Raw genomic sequence first — 22181 nt, 5'->3', positions numbered from 1 at the left:
CCTCAACTCATCCAATACATGTGCGGGACCACCTGTTTTGCTTTCTCGCGACTTTAGGCCGGGTGGTTGGGGGGGGGAGGAGAAGGGGTGAAGGATTTGGGGGGATATAAAAGAGAGAAGGAGATGCACGCTGAGCACGGGTGGCTGGGGCGGTGAGGCGGGCAGCTCGGGATGGGAAACAGTGGAACACACTTTACATGCTGCCCTCGTTGCTGGTGTGCGCCCAGCTACTTTGGTTGTGTACGGTGGACGAGCGCTTTGGCTTCAGTTATGCCAATTTACTGGATACGGTAGTGGCGGTAGTGGCAGTAGTACTGGATATGGTAGCGGCGGTTGCTAAGGTTGTACCGGTCCAAGGAGTGGTGGAGTTTGTTTGTTCAGAGTGAGGAGAGGAGTGCGATAGGCATGGTGCTATTACAGAATTTATATGTACCGGTTAGGCAGTCGGAGCGTGTTGTTTGGCAGAAGCCAGGCCAAGTGTTAAGAGTGGGAGGCGGTCCAAACTTGAGTGCACCGCTTTCCCACCCAGTTCCGTGTTCAAACTTTCCCACCCACCGTGGTGCACTCATTTGTCCGCGCTATCACTATCACTCGTCACTACCCCGTGCTCCCGGATGTGCCGGGTTGGATCCAAGTACCGCCATAAGGTGCCCAAAGACTTCATTTGGGCTTTCACTAATAATTCACTGGGGGGCACACCCTGGTTAAAAGCATGCTGTAAACAACCACAACGGAAACTATGCACACTCTCACCTCCATACTGGCCACAACCGCTTAAGTGTTGTTTGAGGCGGTACCCCAAAGCCTCCGTTGAAAGTGGGGCTTCCTTGAATCGGCGCCCGTCGTTGTCCACGGGCCGGAAGAGGTAGTTGGTCACAGGAACTTGGTACGCTGAACATGTCGAAAGATACACCGATAGAGCACCCAAGGGACAGATCACGGGGTTACTGCTTCTCTCCACCATTTGCCCAGGCGATCGGACTCCTCGATACGTCTTCATTCCTAGCTTCGCGATTTGCAGGCGACAGGTGGAAGGGACTCGCCCGTCCACGCCAGGCATAGGAAGCGGAAGACTGTAGGTTTTCTGAGAGTAACGAAAGAAAACCAAGGTTTTCTGTGTATTTGCCGAGAGCGTACTCGGCTGTTCGTTGGTGGTACAGCGGGGCCGTACCGGTGAGAAAGTAGGGCAAGTCGCGGAGAGCGCGACGGAAAGAGCAATTTCGCGAGTTAATATAGTCAGTACTGACAGGTTTCCACTGCGTCGTCTGCCCATTACACCGCCCCGCGGCAGATAGCGCAGTCGGTAACCAGGCTCGCCTCCTCCCACGGAAGAAAGCACACTCTTCTGCTCGCAGGTACCCAAGCTCGACTCACGTCTATAAGCGGTAAGGCAACTACTCATGAAAACCTCTGAATGGACTCCGAACTTGATCAGGGTCCCGAAGATCGTCCACCCGAAGCTCTCCGCAGTCATGCCCACGCATGCTCGTGTATTTTCTGTCTGCTGTGGAGCACGAGCATGTGTGGCCATGACTGCGGAGAGCTTCGGATGGATGATCTTCGGGACCCTGATCAAGTTCGGAGTCCATTCAGAGGTCTTCCGCTTCCTATGCCCGGTGTGGACGGGTGAGTCCCTTCCACCTGTCGCCTGCAAATTGCGAAGCTAGGAACGAAGACGTATCAAGGAGGCAAATGGTGGAGAGAAGCAGTAACCCCGTGATCTGTCCCTTGGGTGCTCTATCAGTGTATCTTTCGACGTGTTCAGCATACCAAGTTCCTGTGACCGACTACCTCTTCCGGCCTGTGGACAACAATGGGCGCCGATTCAAGGAAGCCCCACTTTCAACGGAGGCTTTGGGGTACTGCCTCAAACAACACTTAAGCGGTTGTGGCCAGTATGGAGGTGAGAGTGTGCATAGTTTCCGTGGTGGTTGTTTACAGCATGCTTTTAACCAGGGTGTGCCCCCCAGTGAATTATTAGTGAAAGCCCAAATGAAGTCTTTGGGCACCTTATGGCGGTACTTGGATCCAACCTGGCACATCCGGGAGCACGGGGTAGTGACGAGTGATAGTGATAGCGCGGATGAATGAGTTCACCACGGTGGGTGGGAAAGTTTGAACACAGAACTGGGTGGGAAAGCGGTGCACTCAAGTTTGGACCGCCTCCCACTCTAACACTTGGCCTGGCTTCTGCCAAACAATGCGCTTCGACTGCCTAACCGGTACATATAAATTCTGTAATAGCACCACGCCTATCGCACTCCTCTCCTCACTCTGAACAAACAAACTCCACCACTCCTTGGACCTGTACAACCTTAGCAACCGCCACTACCGTATCCAGTACTTCTGAAATTGGCATGGCCAAGCTGGCAGGGTGCTGTACGCTATGTTGCTGGCACTAAGGGTGACAGGTAGTGTGTCCTCTGAAAAGTCAGGATTTTTTTCAGAAATCTTGCATGGTTACTGTGACTCCAACTATGCAGGTTGTGGTGATACGAGGCGCTCCATTACTAGCTATGGCGGTGGCGCTGTGAGCTGGTCGAGCCGTCTGCAGCCAACACTTGATCGACTGCAGATCGCGGCTGAGTGCATATCAAGTGGATCTGTGGCGTAGGAGGCGCTATGGTTCCGTCAACTCGCGTGTGATTTGAAGCTGCGTGGCTCATGTGTACCGATTTGGTGTGACAACCAGGCGGCGCTGAAGATGGTTGAAAATTCGATCACCACTGCCCGGTCGAAGCACCTCGACGTGCTGCACCACTTTGTTCGTGAGAGCACTGTGCATAGGAAGGTTGAGTTCCACTATGGCAAGTCGGAGGAGATGGTGGCGGATGTGTTCACCCAGCCGCCGCTGCCGCCATTCCCAGTTTTCCAAGCGATGGGTGTCTGCTGAACTGAAACGCTGTTGCCTGTGGAAGATTCTCATCCTGAAGTCCTGAACCCCGGGATTGTGGCTGGTCTCTGGCAGGGTGTTGTGAGGTGAAGCGAGGTCTGCCCGTGTGGGAGTGTTGTTTGACATTCAAGTAACTTAGGTATTTCGGTCAGACCTTTCCAGTTGTTGTTCTACGTCTTGTCCATACAATAGCGATTTATGCGACATTTACATCTTCACCTGCGTGTGGCAGAGGAAGCATTCCTCAGTTGCGTAACAGAATGTGCAAGTGAGGCTGTGGCAAACGGCTCTACAGCGGAGAGTACTAGGAGTTCACAGCTCAAAAATTACGACAATCGTGTCATTTGATGTATGTAACGATGATCGTGGTTATTTGGCGCCGCGTCCTGGCAAGATCCTCCACAGAAGGCCCGAACGATCCAACGAATGCCCGCCAATGCTGACCGAATCCTTCCGGCTAAATACCTTCGTGGCGCGTTATACGGGCTGCTACTTTGCATAAATAGTTGGTGTTCGTAGCATCAAGGCAGGGCGCTGTTGTTCCTTGTTGCCTTGGAACTGCCTTGGATGATCGACATGAATAGCTTGAAGGCCGAGGCCATTTGCGTCAGCGCCGTACATGAAATATCCCCACAAGGCCATTTTTAAGAAGCTCTCATACCATAACATGCTCTAAAGTTGACAATCAGGAATCGAGAAGTAAATCATTTGCATCTCTCACATACTTTCCGTCCCTTGGGTCACTCCTAGTAATAAGTTGTAAAACCAAATGACCACCCCAATCTCGAGAAAAGCAGAGAAGGCTGGAGAGGATACGGCGAAGGTTGCTAAGGTGAGTTGGGAATCCTTGTTTTCGGTCGTGGGTCTGCAACACGTTTGCGCGTTTGTTTGATGTTCTGGCACAATCCATGCGCACGTCAGCGCGATATTATGCAAGTGCAAGGCTGCTGGGGTGGAGCTAAGGACTTCTGTATCGTCTCTTTTATCCCCTTGGACAAGGGATGCAACGCGGACTTAAGCCCAGGCCGTTTCGGCAGTTGCGACATCGCCACCTAGTGCGATCTCCCTACCTCTTTTTGCTTTGCAGGAGAAGACAGATCGCATCCGCACCCGCGTCGAAACCGATGAGGACTTCCGTCGCAAGCTCATCATTGGAGGCGTGTCGGCGCTAGGGGCGGTCGCGTTAGGCGTTGGCGGCTACGTCATTTTTAAGCGCCGAGGTGCGCCTTTGGGGACGCTGGCTGTTTCAGCGAGCTATATGTTTCGATTTAAAGCTACGAGTATGTTTGGATAAGGCTTATAGTTCCTTTACCCTGTGTATATGAGGTTTTCATTGAAGGTGTACTCGCATGCGCATAAGCGCAGCCTGTCTTGCCTTGATTTATTGCAGCTGTCCCGGGCAGATGGGTAGATGGGCGTAAGAGAAAAGTAGTGCGCAGGTTTATTAAAGTGCCTAATCCGCTTGGCTGATACTAATCCTGTGAACTTTGCCCTCACCGTCTCCATAGGGTATGTGGCTTCTTGTAGGTGCCGGTCCTTATCCATATCTTGGCGCTGGTGTATTACAGACAGACAGATTATGTATTCCTGACTGTTCATGCGAACACAGCGGACTATGCGACGGATTATGCAGCATGCGCTGAAAGAATTTCTTGGCATGCTCCGAAACCCGTGCCGAGAAAGCAAGTCCCTCTGCCCCCTGCGCTTTGACTGTTACCTTGTCTCCGTAGACGACATCAAGAAATCTCTCAAGGACGCCCGGGACACTATCAAGGAAAAGATCGAGCACCATGGCACCAAGCCGGGTCCCGCTGGAGGCGCAACAGGCGGTACTCAGCATTAATCGGCAATGGAGCGGCAATGGATGCATTCCAACCCCACGACCGCTGCCGCAAGCATTGTGAAGCATATGCATGGCTGGCGGGGTAGGTTGTTGCGCAACTCACACTGAGGGCATGCAGGATAGCCCCGAGGTGTTTGGCCCTGCTCGATAGAAGTGGGGGTTGAAGACGAGCATGCAGATTGTGCTGTGTGCATGGCTAAGGCAAGCGGCTACAAGATGTGTGGTGGTGGTGGTTTATCATTCAAATTACGGGTTTGCTGTTTGCGGAAAAAAAGGAAACGGAGGTTGAGGTGTTAATATGCGTATGACGGGCCCTGGGTTTGGGTTTGTATCGGGCAAGGATATGTGAAGAGGGGAAATGTGGTGTCCGTGTCCTGGAAAAGTGTGGGGATGCGTCAAACAGGTTACAGGTCGCAACTTTTTAAGGTGTGATTTGGAAAATGTACAACGGAAGCGTATGGGTATCTAAGGAAAGGAGCCAGTGACACGGTCCATACGCGTCGATTAAACCAGAGTTGTGTTGTACCCGACGTGCGTTATGTCTTCAAATTCACGGCCTGATATATGATGCTAGTATGTGCAGCATGGAGTCGGGCAGATGATGACAGGAAACTGAAGAAAATTCTGCACTCCAGAATGGTTCCGTTATCCAGGGCAATGGGTAGAAACGTGTATAAAAGTGTGAAATATGCGCCGTTTGGTGAAGTTAGTGTTGTGGTGGAGCCGGTATGACTTAACCCTTGATACTTTGCCTCTACACTGCAAGCCAGATCAGGGTTGTGGTACCCCATCGCCACAGCCGACACATCAGCACAAAACGAAAGGATTGCGAGACGTAGCGGAAATAAGCTGTGACAGCATCGACAGTCAACCTCTTACCATCACTTAACCTACACCCGCCCTATCACGCCACCACAAAACATCTGCAGCCTCCACTGTGTGCAGACTCCACTGTGGGTTGACAAAAACGCCAGCCAACGCTTTTAAAAAGAGTCGGTATATATAACTCCAGCAAAAACTTTGCGCGGCTCACCGTAGCCTTCGCATTCTGGCTTTGTACGAACAGTTTCATTCGGGTCGCTCGTACCCTGCATCACGTTTTTGCGAGGGACTGCCTAAAAACTCCAGCCAAAGCGCTGATGTGCAAGCTTTGGACTATCGACATCCCTGGACCGCCTCCATAATATCAGGTACCCTTCACCTTGGCGCGCACGCATGAAGAGCGTGAAGGTAACAACCTTCACCCTTGCCGGTATGGCGCGCATTAGGCAGGTACATCTGCAGCCACGGCACAGGACGTCCTAATCCTCGCCTGCGCCACGAGTAGGCAAACATATAGCGCCGTAATTCCCCTGGCACACTCCAACTTCTGGGCGATAAATGAGCGGTCCATGCACCGATGTGAGCGGTGGGTTGGCGTGCGGCTACACCTTGGTAGGGTCGTCCAGGCCCTGCTCGTCCTGCATTCCGCGCAAAAGTATGAGCACGAAGATCAACCAAACCACCACTAAGCCGATTAGATCGTGACAGCGGTCGGCGGGATTTACTTGCGCTACGGTGCAACCCCCTCCTAAGTTAGGGCCGGACGGTGACAGCCTCGCAGCTGTACCCGCCGGCAGCTGTACTCGCCTACTCATTCACTTACCAGGAACTTATGAATCTCCGCCAGAATCTCCGAAAAGCCGTCCACGAAGGCCTTAAGCTCCGACATGACGTCGGGGCCCTCACCCACCTTGGACATGAACTGCTCGCGGCTTGGAACAAACTTGAATGCCAGCTGCGCAAGCAGCCGCACCAGGAGTGGGGACCGGGGTTACGGAGAAACAAGCAGGGCATCAGCTTCCTGGATAAAGGGCCCAGGCTCCCTTGCAGTCTCCACAGGCGTGCTTTTTGACCATGGCGGCGAGTTAAGTTATAAATAAAAAAGCGTCTGAGTCATATCATCGTGGATGCAATACGGAGGCTGACGCCCACACCTAGGAAAGCTTGTATAGGAAGAGGCTTCCAAAGCACCCGTGTGGAAAAAGGTCAGTTCCCAGGGTCGATTCCTTCCACATGGGTACCAGCTCAGTAGCAGCATGTGTGCCATGTGGGGTGTCCCGGTGTACGGGCCCTCTTTCGGTTGTGCACCCACATACGCACCCACATACGCACGGGGACCGAATTCACATCAATGGGTTTGGGTGCCGCACAGGAGGGACTTATATATGTATGTTACGTGAGCCGAAGCAATAGCCAGGATGTAAGATTGGATTCGGTATGGTCGGCCCGAAAGCGCCGCCCTGCCCCACACACCGAGAAAGCGCTGGACGTGAAGAAGCCGTGGTACTGCATCAGCGTCTGGCTGTAGGTCTCCGCCACGATGGTGCTCAGTTGTGCAGTTGGGTCATCGTGGAGGCGCCGCAGGATAGCGCAGATGAACTGCATCGCCCTGGGGTTGGGTGCACCACCCGCCAACAAAGAAAGAGAAAGAGCCGCAAGGCCGAGGGCAAGGACAGTGAGTGTGAACAATGGTGGGAAATCGAAAGAGGTGCATATCTGCTCTTTGCCCATGTTGTGCCGTCATCGTGCCACTACGTGTATACATTCAACTCGAGATACGTGGGTTGGGTTGGAGTTGAGCACCCCGCCAGCTGATATTACAGGAATGGTTGACATTTCATTCAAGGAGCTCGCCATGTCTGGCGCGACAGGATCCGTCGCCAGGTGCACACCTCTCCTCATCCCCTCGCCATGACCCAAGGACACAAAGGTGCTCACCGTTTGAGCCACAGCAGGCCCTTGGTACATGAAGAGCCCCCGTTATGGGTATTGTCAACCACCTCATCCGTTACGATTGTGAACAAACGGGCATATCGATCGGGATCTTTAGCTGCACGCTGAGACAGACGCTGCAGAAAGGGCCATGGGCGCAAATGTAGGGGGGGAAATACACGTGCTCTCAACCACCGCATGCCCCTCGGGGGAGCCCGGAAATCGCACCTCAATATTACCTCCTATATCAGCCTTCACGAGGCCGAAGGCTGTGCCAAGCTTGTCTGTGGGGTACCATGTAACTCAATGGAGGGTAACTCCAACCGTACCAGATGTTTGCCTGTTATTCTTACCAACAACAGGTAGGGCCTGTCGACACACGTCAAGGAATTGCTGGGTTTGTATGAATCCGTCCGCTCCTTTCACTCCAGGCAAAAGATTTGCAGCCTGGCCAAAAGCCGAAGACATTTGGCTATAAGTTATGTTGATATCCGATTAAAATGTATCCAGTATCTCTTCTAAAGGTATCGCCAAATGCCAGGTGGAAAGTTAACGACCTGATGTGACAAAGTAATGAGCGCTGTGGGCTATCGATACCTATAGAGCCGAGCTCCTTGCAATAGAGCAGTATATTGGCCGTTATTGGACAGTTTGCAGCTCAAGACACGACACATGTTACCGTCGTACAGTTACGGTTTCCCGTAGCCCGACAGCACGCGGTAACAAAACAACGGGGGGGATGATGTCCATCGCTACGTAGAATAAACTATGAGCCTTTACATTGTTCAATGCGGGCCTTCGGCTGAAAGGACACCGCAGATTTATTTCCCAGCTGTTCCAAGTGCCTGATGCAAGTTGCTGGTGCACTCGCGGGTACCGCCGGGCGATGCGGCGAAGCCTATAAATGCAGCATCACGGAAAGCGACGGAACGTGCCGGACACCCTCTTCCCATCCCCGCCTGGCCCCATCCAACCCAGCAGTCCGCATCGTTGTTTTCAAGACATATCTGCTACAATGGACCCAAACCGGTTACCTTACAATTTTACAAGCTCCGCACGAATGCGGTCAGCACTATATGAGGAAAACCATACCACGTACACTTTTAACCCTGGTAACCATAGACCCCTCACGAGCCAGTAATTCCTTGGGTCAGGCTAGGAGAAAATGCACCCGGAAGCTTAGACATACTACCAGTCCACCACAAACCTCCTTATAGCCATCTATCATCGCCTGCATCTCTCAACTGTCCAGATGCGGGATCACTCGGAGGCGTCTTGAAGGGTCTTCAACGGCTCATGGATATTACCAAAAGATGATCGCATGTTTCGCTGCCAGCCCTGAGGAAAGAAGGATGATATGGATTGCCGCCCGCCATGAAGCTCCAACGTCAAAAGACCAGGATTCCCTCACCTTTCCTTTCAAGTGAAAAAGACATATCCAAATCATGATAAAGGACGCGGGGGATAAGAGTAATCTCCCAACGTACTTATCCTTGCTGGGAACCGTCGAAGGCAGCCGTGCGCATGCAACAACACGCCCTTCGGCCACCCGTACCACCGGGTCTCGGAGCCCCAGAGCCCATCCGGAGGTCCCAATCGAGGGAAATCAGCGCAGCCTCAGCCGACCCCAAAGATTAGCAAAAGCATCCAACCCATACGGTAATAACCTTTCCCGGTTCGTCTTCCTATTCTGGTAGAGACTCGAGCATCACAAAGGAGGAGAACAAGGCGGAAAGTCAAAGCAACGAGTTCACCTAGCAAGGAGGAAAACATTCCGGAAACGTATTACATGCGTATTGACGTGCAAAAGCCGCACCACCAAGACGGCAGCTAAGCTGCCAGAGGCTCTTCACACTCAGCGCACCCTACGGGAAAGAAGTTAATACTGCCAAGGATTTGGGATCCTCGGCTTCAAGGCGCTCGTCGGCACGCGTCTAGGCACACACGCGTCCGGGCACATACCCCGTGTTTGCAGTGTACACACAGGCGCTAAGTCGGCGCGTACATAGCCTATGTTCCAGCATACCTGCAAAGCATCCAGAACTCAGCCATCTAGCAGCTGCAGTTCCTCATCCAAATAGTATCCACAACCAATTTAAGAGTCCGGAGAATCACCATGACAGCTTGACGCGTGCAACCTGTTTGGGCTGCACTCGGGAATCACACAACTCGTGCATGCGCTACTGCAACGCGGCTCCATCCCATGACCGCGACCGCTTGGAGGTGGATGCACGAACTTTTGACCATATTGCCAGCGGTCAGGCCAAGAGCCACCTCCAATAGGCTAAATGCACCATATTGCATTCCCTCGGGTCACAGAGACACCACTTTAATGACCTACCGACCGTCCAACAGCTAAGGAAAAGCGCACAGACGTACAACCTAACGATACTTCTCTACCACACCAACAATACAACGCTGGCCAGCTAGAGGGGGCCGACGTCCGGACAGCTGAGGGAGGACACATGCCCCACTTGTTGCACCTCCACATGCTTATTAGCGCCGCGCGCTGTTCCTGCAGCTTTCGTCTCACCTCGAACATATACTGCGGATCAAGGACATAGAAACAATACGCGCGAGCCAGGAACAAACCATGTCCAACCGATGTCTAGTAGTAGTCACCGCCCTAAGAAAGCACGTCACTGCACGCCCAATATAAACTTTACGCCCGCCGCCACTGTCGCCGGCACACTGTAGTCGCACACTCGTCCACCACATGCATAAAACCTTTTCCTCCTGCTGCTGGTGCTGATGCTGGTGGTGGTGCTGGTGGTGCTGGTGGTGCTGGTGGTGGTGCTGGTGGTGCTGTCGCCCACTTCACTGGTAAAAGTATGCCACGCTGACCAGACAGTACAGTGCGATCAGCTGCACCCCCAGCAGCCAGTGCGAGGTGGCATCCGCGGTGACGAAGTTCTGTAGCGACACAGACAGATGCGGAGCGGCACGGAGGGAGGGAGGTGTGCAGAGAGGTGAGCTACGTAGGAAATATTAGGCAAACAGTGTAAATAGAGCACTCGGGTGGCAGACAGGTGGTCCGACAGACAGGTGGCGCCCACGCGTCGTAGAGTTGTGGCGTTATAGCTCCGATGAGGAATGAAATTGTGTAGCATTCTGCAAGTCATTGGCCAGGACCATCGTCCCTGGACCAATGGGGCAACAGTGCTGCGTACAGTTCAAGAGAAGGCAGCACCGCGACGAGCGCGGCGGCTTGAGGGATCCCCTTCCATCCGAAAGGGGTTCCAAGGGATCGCGCCATGAAATGTGGTGCTTTGCGGTGCAGTGTGTGTCTGGCACATACACGAGAAGGGGCCGCACGCGGGCCTGGATGTGCACTCGCTGCCATGAGCTCTGCCTGGAGAACCGAACAGGGCCCCCCGGGTTACCTTACCCCGGGTTACCTGCACCGACTTGGAACAAGAGGACGCGGGGGCCAAGGGCAAAGCCAGTGTGTGGACGAAATCAATTACGTGCACGGCGCCAATTGCCAACAGTCAGACGCATGTGTACGCCGATGGGCGGGTGGATGGATGGATGGAAGGATGGGAGCATGGACGCATCTGGGCGCGCGGCCGCAGCGGTGGGTGGCTCACCGCGTGCACCACGCACACCAGCAGCACCAACGCCGCGAACGGCGAGAAGGCCAGAGAGAAGGGGTGGCCAGTGGCCCAGCCCACGACCACGTTGAAAGGTATAGCGAACAGCGCGATCTGGATGGAGGAGCCCACTGCCACGCCCATGGAGCTGCACACGGGGGGCCACGAGGGAGACACGGACAAGGGCAAGGGCAAGGGCGGGAGAGGGAAGTTGGGAACGCCAGGTGGTGGCACTGCCATCATCACCGGAAGCCGCGCAGGCCTCTGCCTAAAAGCTCGGCTCATCCCCCTGGACTGCTGCTGGGTCCGGAACCCTCATGCCACTGCAGCAGCTGCTGCTGCTGCTAGACTTTGGACGCCACTCGGTCCTTTTGGGGTGAATAAGTGAAGAAGCTGTGCAACCTGTCAGAACACGGCGGCACGCAGGACCAGCACCGTCCAGTGCCATGTCCAGTGCCAAAACAGGCTTAGGTATGGCGACCCTGGCATATGCGCCTCAGGAATGCGCTCCCCGGGCAACCGGGGGCCGTCAACACACGCAAGCAACCGAAGCACACACGCACACTCACGCATAGGCCATCACAGCACAACACGGCGCAGCATACGTGCATCGGAGCACATCACGTCAAAGCACAACCATGGGCCGATGGGGCCCCTCCGCCACTCTTCCCAGCGCCGCCACTCACAGGTCCATCTTGTTGCGCATCGCAACAATACATGCCGTCAAGTGCTCGCAGGCGTTGCCAGCGATGGGCAGGATGATCAAACCTGCGGGGCCAGGTGGCAACGCGAACAGCCAAGTGGCGATGGAAGCCCTTCGCCTCGAAGAAATCATCGGCGGTCTGGTCTGGTGACACAACTGCATTCAGTATTAAAGATCCTGGGTTCGATTCCTGGACAAATCCCCGAACTTGATTGGTGATTATCAGTCACGGCTAGCTACTAAGTGGGGTGTTGAGGTCTAGTTGATGGAACAAGTTCCGAACGCCGGATTGGTGGTGATGGCTGATCTGTCTCTACGGATGTTGGGTGACTGGACGAGGAGTCGTCAAGTCGGCAGGACCCAGACCGCCTTCGACACTCCGTTCATACGGCGGACTTATGTAGTCCATGGCCCCCGGGCTTTGACGGACACCCCGCATTCGTGTAACTTGTAATAAGTTCTGGAGAGACGAGATCCACGCCGAGTCTGTGTACGCAGCTAACAGGCAAACCACACACCCCAGCCGCGAGCTCTCTCCCTCCCTCCCAATTTCACACTCCCGGACTCCGCACCCCCTCACCCTCCGCTCCCCCCTCCCTCGCTCACCTATGAAGGCCTGGCTGAGGTGAGTTCGCTCGCTGACCTTCTCAATGGAGCCGGTGAGGAACTCGGAGCACACGGCCACCACCGCGGTGATGGCGGTGAGCAAGCCGATGGAGGTGCCCAGGGTCAGCATGGGGACCGCGTCGTCGTCGTCGCCCTTGAACAGCTCGGTGTGGGTCTTGAGCTGGAAGACCAGGTAGCACATGTAGCTGCGTGCGGGGCGCCAAACACACGTGCACAGCACAGCACAGCACACATATGTATGTATGTATGTATACATATGTATGTATGTATGTATGTATGTATGTATGTATGTATGTATATATATACGCAATATATATATACATACATATATACCTACAGAGATCATACGTAAGGAAACGCACGATTTTGCAAACAAAGTGTTGGTTTCTTGTACTACAGACGCACGCGGTCCACCGCATCCACGCACGTACAGATTACATGTAATTCCATGCTCGGCCTCGGCCCCCATGCATGGCAGTGAAGTCCCGGACCCCCACGCAGCCAAGCAATCTGCATGCATGCATCCAAGCAGGTCGGCGATGTGCTGGCAATATGCAACAGGGAGCTGCTCACCAGACGAGCATGACGACCGCTGTTCCCCGGGACACATCCAGGGTCCAGTCCTCCCTCAGGGTGGGATCCTCCACCAGGATCATGGAGGCTGCGGAGGGGATGCAAATGCCGATGCAGGCCAGCATCAGCAGCGAGGAGCAGGCTCGATTGCTGACGGCGTTGAAGGTCTGGACGCTGTGGAACAAGCCGCCGAGGAAGAAGCTGCAGCCTGGACACGTGCAAAGGAGCGACATACATACATACATAAACGTCGGAATAATGGAAATGCGGGAGCCAAACATAACACGTCAGAGAGCCAGGACCAAGAAGATCAGTAGGGGGTTGGGCTAGGGGGGGGGAGCAGAAAGGCTTTCACCGTTTTCCGCGGCGGGTGGATGAGCCCCCTGCCCTTGTGTGGGTCCCATCATAACCAACATTGCATCGATGGTGTATAGCATCGAGTATAATGGATTCACTTCAAGACGCAGCTGATGATGCAGGCTGCTAGCTATGGACCGGTAGCCTTGCAGGCTAGGGGTGACGCGAGAGCGTATACACCTGCGCAAGAACAGCAACAAGAACCGCATCTGCAAAAGCCGCAACGCAACCCACACCACCTCTGGTTGAAACCCGCCGCCAGCTGTCGAGCCACACAGATCGCAGCTTCGGCCCAGAGGTTCTGTTACACACATGGGGCGGGGCATGGGGCCCTAACCGCGAAAAACTGCATGGTAAAGGCCCGCCTGACCCTGTAGCAGCCCACCCACCCAGCACGAGCAGGAGGTTGGACAAAATGGATCCCAGCAGCGAGGCCGCCACCACCGTGTACAGGTTCTTGAAAAGGGCGAACAGCGACACCATAATTTCCACCACATTGCCGAATGTCGCGTTGATTAGTCCGCCCGCCACGTCACCGAAGCGCACGGCTAGGTCCTGCGGAGGCGGGAGACGATTGGCGCCGTCTGTAGACCCATAGCACTTTTTATATGCCTTCGCAGTGAAGGGCCCTAGGTTTCGCATTGCGTTAGCTCCACACTGGGGTCCGTTCGCTGGTGCGTTGTGACCCGGGGGTCGGTCAGGCGGTACTGTCGTGCGCGAATTCAGACAATGGACAAGACATAACGGAAACGTTCAGGCTCTTGCGTGGCCGCGTGATGCCGACAGAGAGTTGCCGACACCAAAATGAAATTCTTCATCACTAACCTGACTGCGTATCGTACTTACTTCTGTGATGTCGCCGAGGATAAGGGCGAGGGGAATGAGAGATAGGAAGTTCTGCGGCACCCGGCAAGGAAAGCGGTTTAATCGCCGTGACGTTGCAAATCATGTGCAAATTTTTCCGTGTCTTGGGGTTGCTTGCTGAAAAATGAAGCCCGCTTTGTCCGTGAGCGAGCTGTCGCAAAGATTAAATCTGAAATGCTGGTCGCCCAACTGGAACTTAAGATACAGGGTACAGGTACACATTTTGCTGGTAAAAATGTGAATTCCTCACCAGGGTAAAGGTTGGAATGGCGCCCCAATCAAGGACTGCTGAGGCCCAGCCCAGGGGAACACAGATCAGTAGTAAGTTAAACCAGCTGGACAATATTATCTCCTTTGTCGCGAGGTAGTCTCGTACGAACCATTTGGGCGCAGCCGAGAGTACTGAAACTCGGGATAACGTTCTGTCCACTCCTGTCGCCGATGCACGGCCACGCCCTATCGAAGCCGCTGAAGCCCGGGCGAACTGTCCTGCTCCGTCAGCAAGGCCAACCTCTGCAACCAGATATACTCAGCAATATTCCCATTAGATGGTCATGATCGGTCTTAGTACCGGACTGCTGTTATATAGGAGAGATTTCAAACGCCGATATGCTTACGATTTGTGAGGAACGCCTCATCAAACTCTGCCTCGTCGAGCTCCGCAAGACGTTGGCGGGTTTCGGCCTTTACTACTGTAATGGCATTCCTCCTCTGTGCTGACATTTCCGATACTCCAAACTAACGTGACGAGCAAGCTCTCTGCATACGCACGGCAAACGTTGTTTTACCACGCCCCTACCTACAGGTCGGCAAATTATGAGGTATGATGCTTCAAGATAAATATTCTTAACCCGGCAAACCGAAGCTTAGATTCTTTTCCTAACGTCCAGTATCTTTTAGGTATTCATGCACGTGCCTGTATGCACTCCTAATTTGCGATTACAAATATTTGCGTATAGAGAAGCGGCTGCATATGGACTGGCAAGGTAGTTAGCAACAAAGACATTTAGCATTTGTGATGCCGAAGTACGTGAAAATGCCGGCGCCATGATGGGACATTTCTCATCAGCCCTTACTGCATAAAGCAATAACGATACAATCCACAGTTGTTGTAATATTTCGTTATTTATATGCTTATGCACATGTCACTTCCCTACTTTTGAGACAGTTTGCCAAACTAACTGACGTTCGTTACTCATCCGAAAGGCTGGTTGCAAATGACAACCTGTGTCAATCTTCGTGGGGCTTGTTATTCTCTATCTTGCGAATGCAATGTCCAAAAAGCGGGATGGAAAGCAGCGCGGACGAGGCTGCCATGGGTAGGGCTAATTCCATGCTTCCGAAAACTTCATATAATAATGATGAGCTAGGATTTAATAAAATTTATGTTCTGCAGGTCGGTCGATGGGTCGCGACAGCGGCCGTGGCCAGCGGCCCCGTGCCGCCGCCTCAGCAGCCGCCGACACTACCAGCTTCCGTCGCGCCCCCGCTCCCTGTGGGAATGGCCGCCGCAACGCAGCTCCTTGAGGCCATCCCGCGGGCGCGCACAGTGCGGGAGCTGCGTGAAGTTCAGCAGCACGGACAGGCGCAAGGTTACTTCACCACTGCCCACTCCGTTGCTACTATCATGCAGCTCGGCACCCTGGTGAGCGACCCACTGGTCTGCAGTCCCCAACCCTAGGAAGGAAGTCGCCAGGCTTCCCCTTAGCGCCCAACTCCTCCTCCACAACTCCGTCCTTAAACCCTTCCCCGCAAAACACCCACACAGGCGGCAACAACCCCTCTTTCCCCCGGCGAGAGGGACGCCGCGAGGCAACTTGCCACGCAGCTGCTGCGCCGCCTGCGGAGGCCCCAGCAGCAAAACCTGCCGCCAGCCCTCCGAGTGCACACGGAGCGAGCCGCATTACAGCTGGGCCTGGACCTGGACCTGCTGTCCTCAGAGGCCCCTCACCAGCAGCACCAGCAGCACCTCCACCACCACCAGGTCGCCAGTAGCACTGCTCCCACTCATGCCACACCCCATCCTCCACCCTCCTTGAGCACCCAGTCCCGGGGGCCACCAGATGCGCCACCAGATGCGCCAGCTAGCGCGCCAGGCGGGACCGCAGGCGGAGGTAATACCAGCGGAAGCCGGGGCCTGGGGCAGGAAGCCGGCGGTCAGGGAGGCGGCGCTGCAACGGGAATGGGAATGGGAGATGGCCAGGTGTCAGGTGCAATGAGGCAATCCACTCAGCAGCAGCAGCAGCGGGCAGCTGGGAGGGGTCAGAGGCGAGTGAAGCCGCCCGGGAAGCCCGTTGCGGAGTCGCAGCCCTCTACGCCGGGGCCTTCTCAGCAGCAGGGGCTGCAAAGGCAGCAAGTCCAGCAACAGCAACCACGGCAGCAATTACGGCGGCAGCAGCAGCAACAACAACCTCACCAGCAGCAACGACAGATTCAAGAGCGGCAACAACGACGGCAGCGGTCGGGAGATGCGGGTCTGGATGCCGCCGCGTCCTCCCGTACGCCCCACACTCATTCATCTGACCCAGTTGCAACTCTATCCCAACAGCACCAGGCACCGCCATCGGGCAGCATCTCGGGTTCAACCCCTGCGAACATCGGCGGCAACACAGCGAAGGGCCCGGCCGCCACCGCCGTCGCCGTCGCCGCCGCCGCTACTGCCGCTGCCACTGCCACGTCCTCCTCCGCCTCTGTCGCGACCGCAGCGCACCCTAACACCGCCGACACATTCCCGCCTCGACTGAGTCCCGATGGGCTGCGCGCCTCCACCGCCGACCCCGAACAGCCCGCTTGTCCCACACCAATTCAACTCAGCATCGCTGAGCCACGTAATGGCGGTCTATCCGTATCCGAAGCTGTTGCTGTTGCTGCTGTTGTCGCTCCAGCAGCTGCTGGCGCAGCATCTCCCGTTGTTGGGGAGGCGGCGAGCCTGAAGTTCCATGAAGCGTTGCATGTGGCTTGGAAAGCCTGGCGGGGGTCTTCTTCCGGAGACTGGTCGGCGGAGGCGGAGGTGGCTGGGGACCCAACTTGGAGAGATGAGGTAGAGGCGGCGCTCCAGGGGGCCCCTCCGGGGGAAATGGCGATTGGTGACCTGGCGGAGGCGGTGCACCTGATGGTGGGGCTGCGGCTGATGCCAAAGTACGACTGGCTGTGTGCGGTACAGGACCGTCTGCGGCTGGAGATGGCGGCGGTGGAGGGGGAGGTAGCAGCGGGGAGGGTTGGTGGCGGCGGAAGCGGAAGCGGCGAATTGGGTCAAGGCAGCGCAGCGGCGCTGGTGGGTGCGTACGCCGACGGTGCGGCGGCGATGTTGGCGGATCTCCGGCAGGTATACGAGGCGACGGAGGAGCTGATGCAGTTGTGCGTTGAGGCCGATGATGGGCGGCAGCGGCAGCGGCAGGCGCTGAGCGGCCGAGTGGGACCCGCTGCTGGCTGTAGCAGTGGCGGTAGTGTCGTCACCTCCGCCGCCAGCACCACTGTCTCCAACAGCACTGGCATTGGCCGCCATGAAAGCAGCAGCAGTAGCAGTAGCAGCAGCAGTAGCAGTAGCAGTAGCAGCAGTAGCAGCAGCAGTAGCAGCACCTTCACAGAGCACCAAGGCACCGGTACATCGGGGTCAGGTGGAAACACACAGGCCAGCCAAACCACCACCACCACCACTGCCACCAGCAGCAGTGGCAGCAGCACTAGCAGCTTCATCAGTAGCAGTGGCAACAACGCGGTTACTTCGACCGGCGGCAACAGTCCATGCAGCCAGCAGGGAGAACACGCAGCAGCAGCCGCAGCGGCACACGCGATGGTGCCCAACGCTGCTTCGGTCGCCCCGCCGCCCTCGGAGCCGTCCCCATCACCACATCGGAATTATGCACAGCAAGGAAAGGAGGAGCCGCATCGGGCCGTGCCACCATTGGAGGACACGCGAGGCGGACTGACGCGAGGCACGGAGCCAAGCACTGGTTTCGGAGGACTCGAAGACCTAGGACGGGGACGAACAGGAGGACAAAAGGCCGCGGAGGAGCTGCCAGGCAGCGGTGGGGGCGAGGAATCCGACGAGGCTCATGATAATGGCGGTGGGCCGGCGGCCGCCCTAGGACATCTCCGAGTGCTCCTAAGGCAGGCTGGCGGTGAGAGGGTGCCCGCTGCAGGAGGCCCGCTGGCAGCGCTGGGCAGCGTCGGTGATGACGGACGCGGAGATAGCGACTCGACGGACACCAATACCGCAGCACGCCGCGCGGTCGCGGATCTAACGTTGCTGCTGGCGGCGGCTCATCGAGCAGAGGTCGCTGCCGCCGGTCGTACGGCGACGGTGACCGCTGCAGCCAGCGCAGCGGAGCTCAGTTCGGCGGCGGAGTGCAGTGCGCCGGGGCTGACCGCGGAGCATGTGGCGGCGCTGGTCGCGGCAGCGCGGGCCGTACAGCCGGCAGGGCTGCCGTCGCAGCTGCTAGCGGCGGCGGCCAGGTTGCTCGTGGCCACCTCGCGCAGCGGAGTGACGTGCGTGCATGTGGCACTGGTGCTGGCGGCGTGTGTGGAGACTGGCTACACGCCGCCACCTCACCTTCTGGAGCAGCTTGTGACGCTGGCCTTTAAGACACAATCGCCGTTGCCGTTGGACGATAAAAAGCAACTGCCGTCGGACGCGACCAGGGACGGCGCAGCCGCCGCTACCCCTGCCGCTGTAGCGGCAGCGGCGGCGGCGGCAGCGGGACATGAGCAGCAGCCTGTCCTCGGCGCCGAGTTATCCGCCTCGTACATTCGGGCTCTGCACGAATGCGGTGTCGCGCAAAGGCGCCTGGGCTACCGACTAAATAACCGGCAGTTTGGGAACTGGGTGGATGCTGTGACGCGGCGGCCCTTGGCCCTCAGCCCCCCCCAGCTGGTGCAGCTGATGACGGCATGCACGGAGCGAGGCTATGCAGTACGACCCGCTGAGGTCGCCAGCGGCCTGATCGCCGCGGCCATTCAGCCGCCCGCCCGCCTGCAGCGCCTTTCCGGTAGTGAGGCGGTCGCGGTGGTGCAGTTTGCGGTTCAGCAGGGCCTGCAGCTGGGCGCCGACGGCAGTAGCAGCAGCAGCAGCACCGGCGGAGGCGGCGCTGCCCCCCCGGCGCTGCTACAGCACTTGGCGCCGAAGCGACTCCAGGAGTTGACCGCGACGGAGCTAGGAGTGTTGTTGCCGGCGCTGTGCGCCGCTGGCGCAGTGCTCGGCCGTACCGGCGGCTCTGCTGCCGCCACCGCTGCCACTACTACCTGGCTAGCCGACCACTCGTCTGCGCTATTGCCACATGCGGAGGCGCTACAGCCGGAGGAGGTTCTCCGGCTGTTGCGCTGCTACGACCAGCTGGACTACAGCCCACCGTCGCTGCTACTGCTAGGTTTCTCTCTGGCACTGGAGTCGCAGCTTGCCTCCGCTCCCTTGCTGACGCTGCTGCAGGCCCTGCACCTCCTCTTATGCGGGCGCCGTAGCTTCAAGCCCAACGAGGGCCTGGCGGCAGCTATCCACGAGCACCTCCTGCCGCGGCTGATGCTGGCGGCAACGGCGACGATGGCGCCGCCTCCGCCGTTGCTGCAGCAGCAGCTGGAGGGCAGCGGCGGCATGACGATGCCGCAGCGGCTTATGGTGCTGCAGGTGCTGGCGGCGGCGCGCGTGCGGCCGCACCCGGCCCAGCTGGCGGCGGTGTTGGAAGTGGAGATGTCGGGCGGTGCGGGGCTGATGGCAGGGCTAGCTGGGGACGAGTTGGTGGCGCTGCTGTGGCACTGCGTGGCTTTCCGTGCTCTGCCCTCCTGGCGCTTTATCGGCGAGTGGCTGGAGGCCTTCGCCGCCGCAGCAGGCAGCCGGGCCGCCGCTGAGCGCTCTGAAGCGCACGATGGCAGCGCCGCCGCCGCCGGCGCCAGTATCGGAAGCCAGGTCAGCGCGGGCGCGTTGGCTCGCGTTGGCTGGTGCTTGGCGCAGATGGGTTTGCAGCCGGACGCCGGGTGGCAGGCAGCGTACCAGGCGGCGCTGCTGCCGGTGCTTCCACGTCTAGACGGCGAGGCGCTGAGCCTGGTGGCTCATTCGTCGTTGTTGCTGCGCAGCCGGCCGTCGGAGGAATGGTTGGAGGCACTGATTCGGGCGGCGTTGGGGCGCCTTGAGGAGTTGGATGGGGCCTCCGCAACGCGGCTGCTGCACTTCATTGCTGCGGCGGATGTGCAGACGTCCCAGGACTGGATACAGGTAGCTGGGTGGTGTGGGCGGTGGTGGTGTGGGCGGTGGTGGCGTGGGCGGTGGCGTGGGCATCTGTTTCGGGTCGAGGGCTTAAGTGGTCCAAGCGGACTCGAGCACGCATTTGGCGGCAGCGCGGGTGGGGGCGACAAGAGCTGAGGAGGGAATGCGGCAGGGAGCTGAAGTACTGTGGGGGTGGGAAGACGCCATGTGTGTCAGGTCTGTGGCACCGGTGGAAGGAACACAACGTGTTGGAACCGTGGCCACCGCAATTGGACCGGCGCGGCGTTACCCACCCGTTGCACCCCGTTGAGCCCGAAGCCGAAGCCACCTCCGCCGGAAGCAGTAGCACCAGCCCACGTGTTCCATGCCCTCACGCCACCACCGGTGGTCACCAGTATCACCCTCCTCCCCTTCCCCTTCCCCCCCGCGGTCACCTGGCCACGGTCCTGGTCCTGGTGCTAGTCCTGGTCCTAGGTTGCGCCATGGCATTGGACTCCAGTAGCAGCAGCAGCAGCAACCCAGTGCTTGGGATGTAGGTCGGTAGTGGAACCCTTTCATTCTCGCGCCATCATCTGATTCTCCCCTCGACCCACCAGATACGCCGTACCTCACCCCCTTTAACCTCTGTCCCGGCCCCAATCCGAACACCCTCTCCGCACCCCCCAACACACACAGTCTTTCTTTTTGCATACGTTACATCTACTGGAGGGCCCTGCAGTGCCAGAGCCCCAGCCGTTAGCGCCGGTAGGGGGCGCCGCCGCCGCCACCGCCGCCGGTAGAGCTGCTGCTGCTGCTTCTGGGCCCGCAGCCAGTTCCGACCAGATAGCCCTCATGCTGCGGGCCCTTGCTCGTCTTGGTTTCCGTCCGCCGGAGGCCTGGCTGGCAGCGGCGCTGCAGCGACTCTGTACCGGAGCTCTCGCTCTCAGCCCCGCCTGCTTTCCTGTGGTGCTCATGTCGCTGGTGCGGCTATGTCCTGATCTGGTTTCGGAGGCGGAGCCGGGGGGCGTTGTGGACCAGCTGGTTCGGGCTGCGTATAAGAAGCGCGGCGCCTTCACCGCTCTGGAGCTTTGCTGGCTGTTAGAGGCGCTGGGGTGCTATCCGGCGTACGAGCTGCCGGCTGCGGCGGCGGAGAATCTGATGGCTGCGCTGCGGCGGCTGGAGGAGGGCCCGGGGGAGATAGAGACGGAGGCGGAGGGAAGCGGCGATGTGGCCCTTGCGCTAGGGGGTGATGTGAGCGGGTCCTGGCTGGCATGGTAGAGGGGGCTGCGGCAGGGGCGGACGGGTGAAGGTGTGAGGGCCCCTTTCCGTTCTGTGTTTGGCTGAGCAGCACAGCTACTCCCGGTTTCGCTGCTGCTGCTGCTTCTCCATTTGAGATGTCATGTTGCCGGATGTGTGTTGCCGGATTCGAGGATTACTGCTCGATAGGCGATTATGCGTACATGTTTTCGTGCGTATCAGTTCGTGAAGTTACTAGCAGTAATAAGTGTGGGGCATGCTGCTCCGCGGTTCTGCTGGCGTTTATGGCTATGGCTCCTTCCCTGGACAGGACTGCGGCGGACTGAGGCTTCCTCACCAGGACGTTCGTCCTCACCCATTGCAAAGGTGAAAGCAGCAGGTGACGGAATACCGTATTGCTGTGGTCCCCGTCATGAATGACCGTGTTACAGAGGTTTCGTTCGTGAACGATTATCCTGTGCTAACCGCATTTAGATACATGTATACATACATGCCAAGAGTCCTGGCAAGGCAAGCTGTGCCGTCTCGCAGAAACGGCGTGT

General features: G+C 57.4%; 3 protein-coding genes across 3 annotated transcripts; 2 read left to right on the top strand and 1 right to left on the bottom strand.

Moving 5' to 3' along the window:
- Positions 1-3662: 3662 nt before the first annotated feature.
- On the top strand, positions 3663-4736 carry VOLCADRAFT_99302 (uncharacterized protein; the record flags this gene model as incomplete). The annotated part of the gene is made up of 3 exons (XM_002958072.1): positions 3663-3725; positions 3981-4113; positions 4624-4736. 3 exons carry the CDS (start codon positions 3663-3665, stop codon positions 4734-4736), a joined length of 309 nt encoding a protein of 102 aa, XP_002958118.1.
- A 1424-nt stretch (positions 4737-6160) lies between these two features.
- Positions 6161-13826, bottom strand: cax1 (Ca2+/H+ antiporter, cation antiporter, membrane protein; the record flags this gene model as incomplete). Its single annotated transcript, XM_002958045.1, has 11 exons — positions 6161-6196; positions 6382-6513; positions 7032-7167; positions 7497-7627; positions 10024-10035; positions 10335-10403; positions 11081-11231; positions 11770-11851; positions 12393-12598; positions 12987-13194; positions 13733-13826. 11 exons carry the CDS (start codon positions 13824-13826, stop codon positions 6161-6163), a joined length of 1257 nt encoding a protein of 418 aa, XP_002958091.1.
- A 505-nt stretch (positions 13827-14331) lies between these two features.
- On the top strand, positions 14332-21660 carry VOLCADRAFT_99300 (uncharacterized protein; the record flags this gene model as incomplete). Its single annotated transcript, XM_002958071.1, has 6 exons — positions 14332-14421; positions 15727-15852; positions 15976-16417; positions 17096-17564; positions 17877-20412; positions 21079-21660. The coding sequence occupies 6 exons, from the start codon at positions 14332-14334 to the stop codon at positions 21658-21660; spliced, it is 4245 nt and encodes a 1414-aa protein (XP_002958117.1).
- Between the last annotated feature and the right edge of the window lie 521 nt (positions 21661-22181).

Source organism: Volvox carteri (genome assembly GCF_000143455.1).
Source record: "Volvox carteri f. nagariensis unplaced genomic scaffold VOLCAscaffold_85, whole genome shotgun sequence".
Taxonomy (NCBI): Eukaryota; Viridiplantae; Chlorophyta; class Chlorophyceae; order Chlamydomonadales; family Volvocaceae; genus Volvox; species Volvox carteri.
This window is presented reverse-complemented; position numbering and strand designations above follow the sequence as displayed.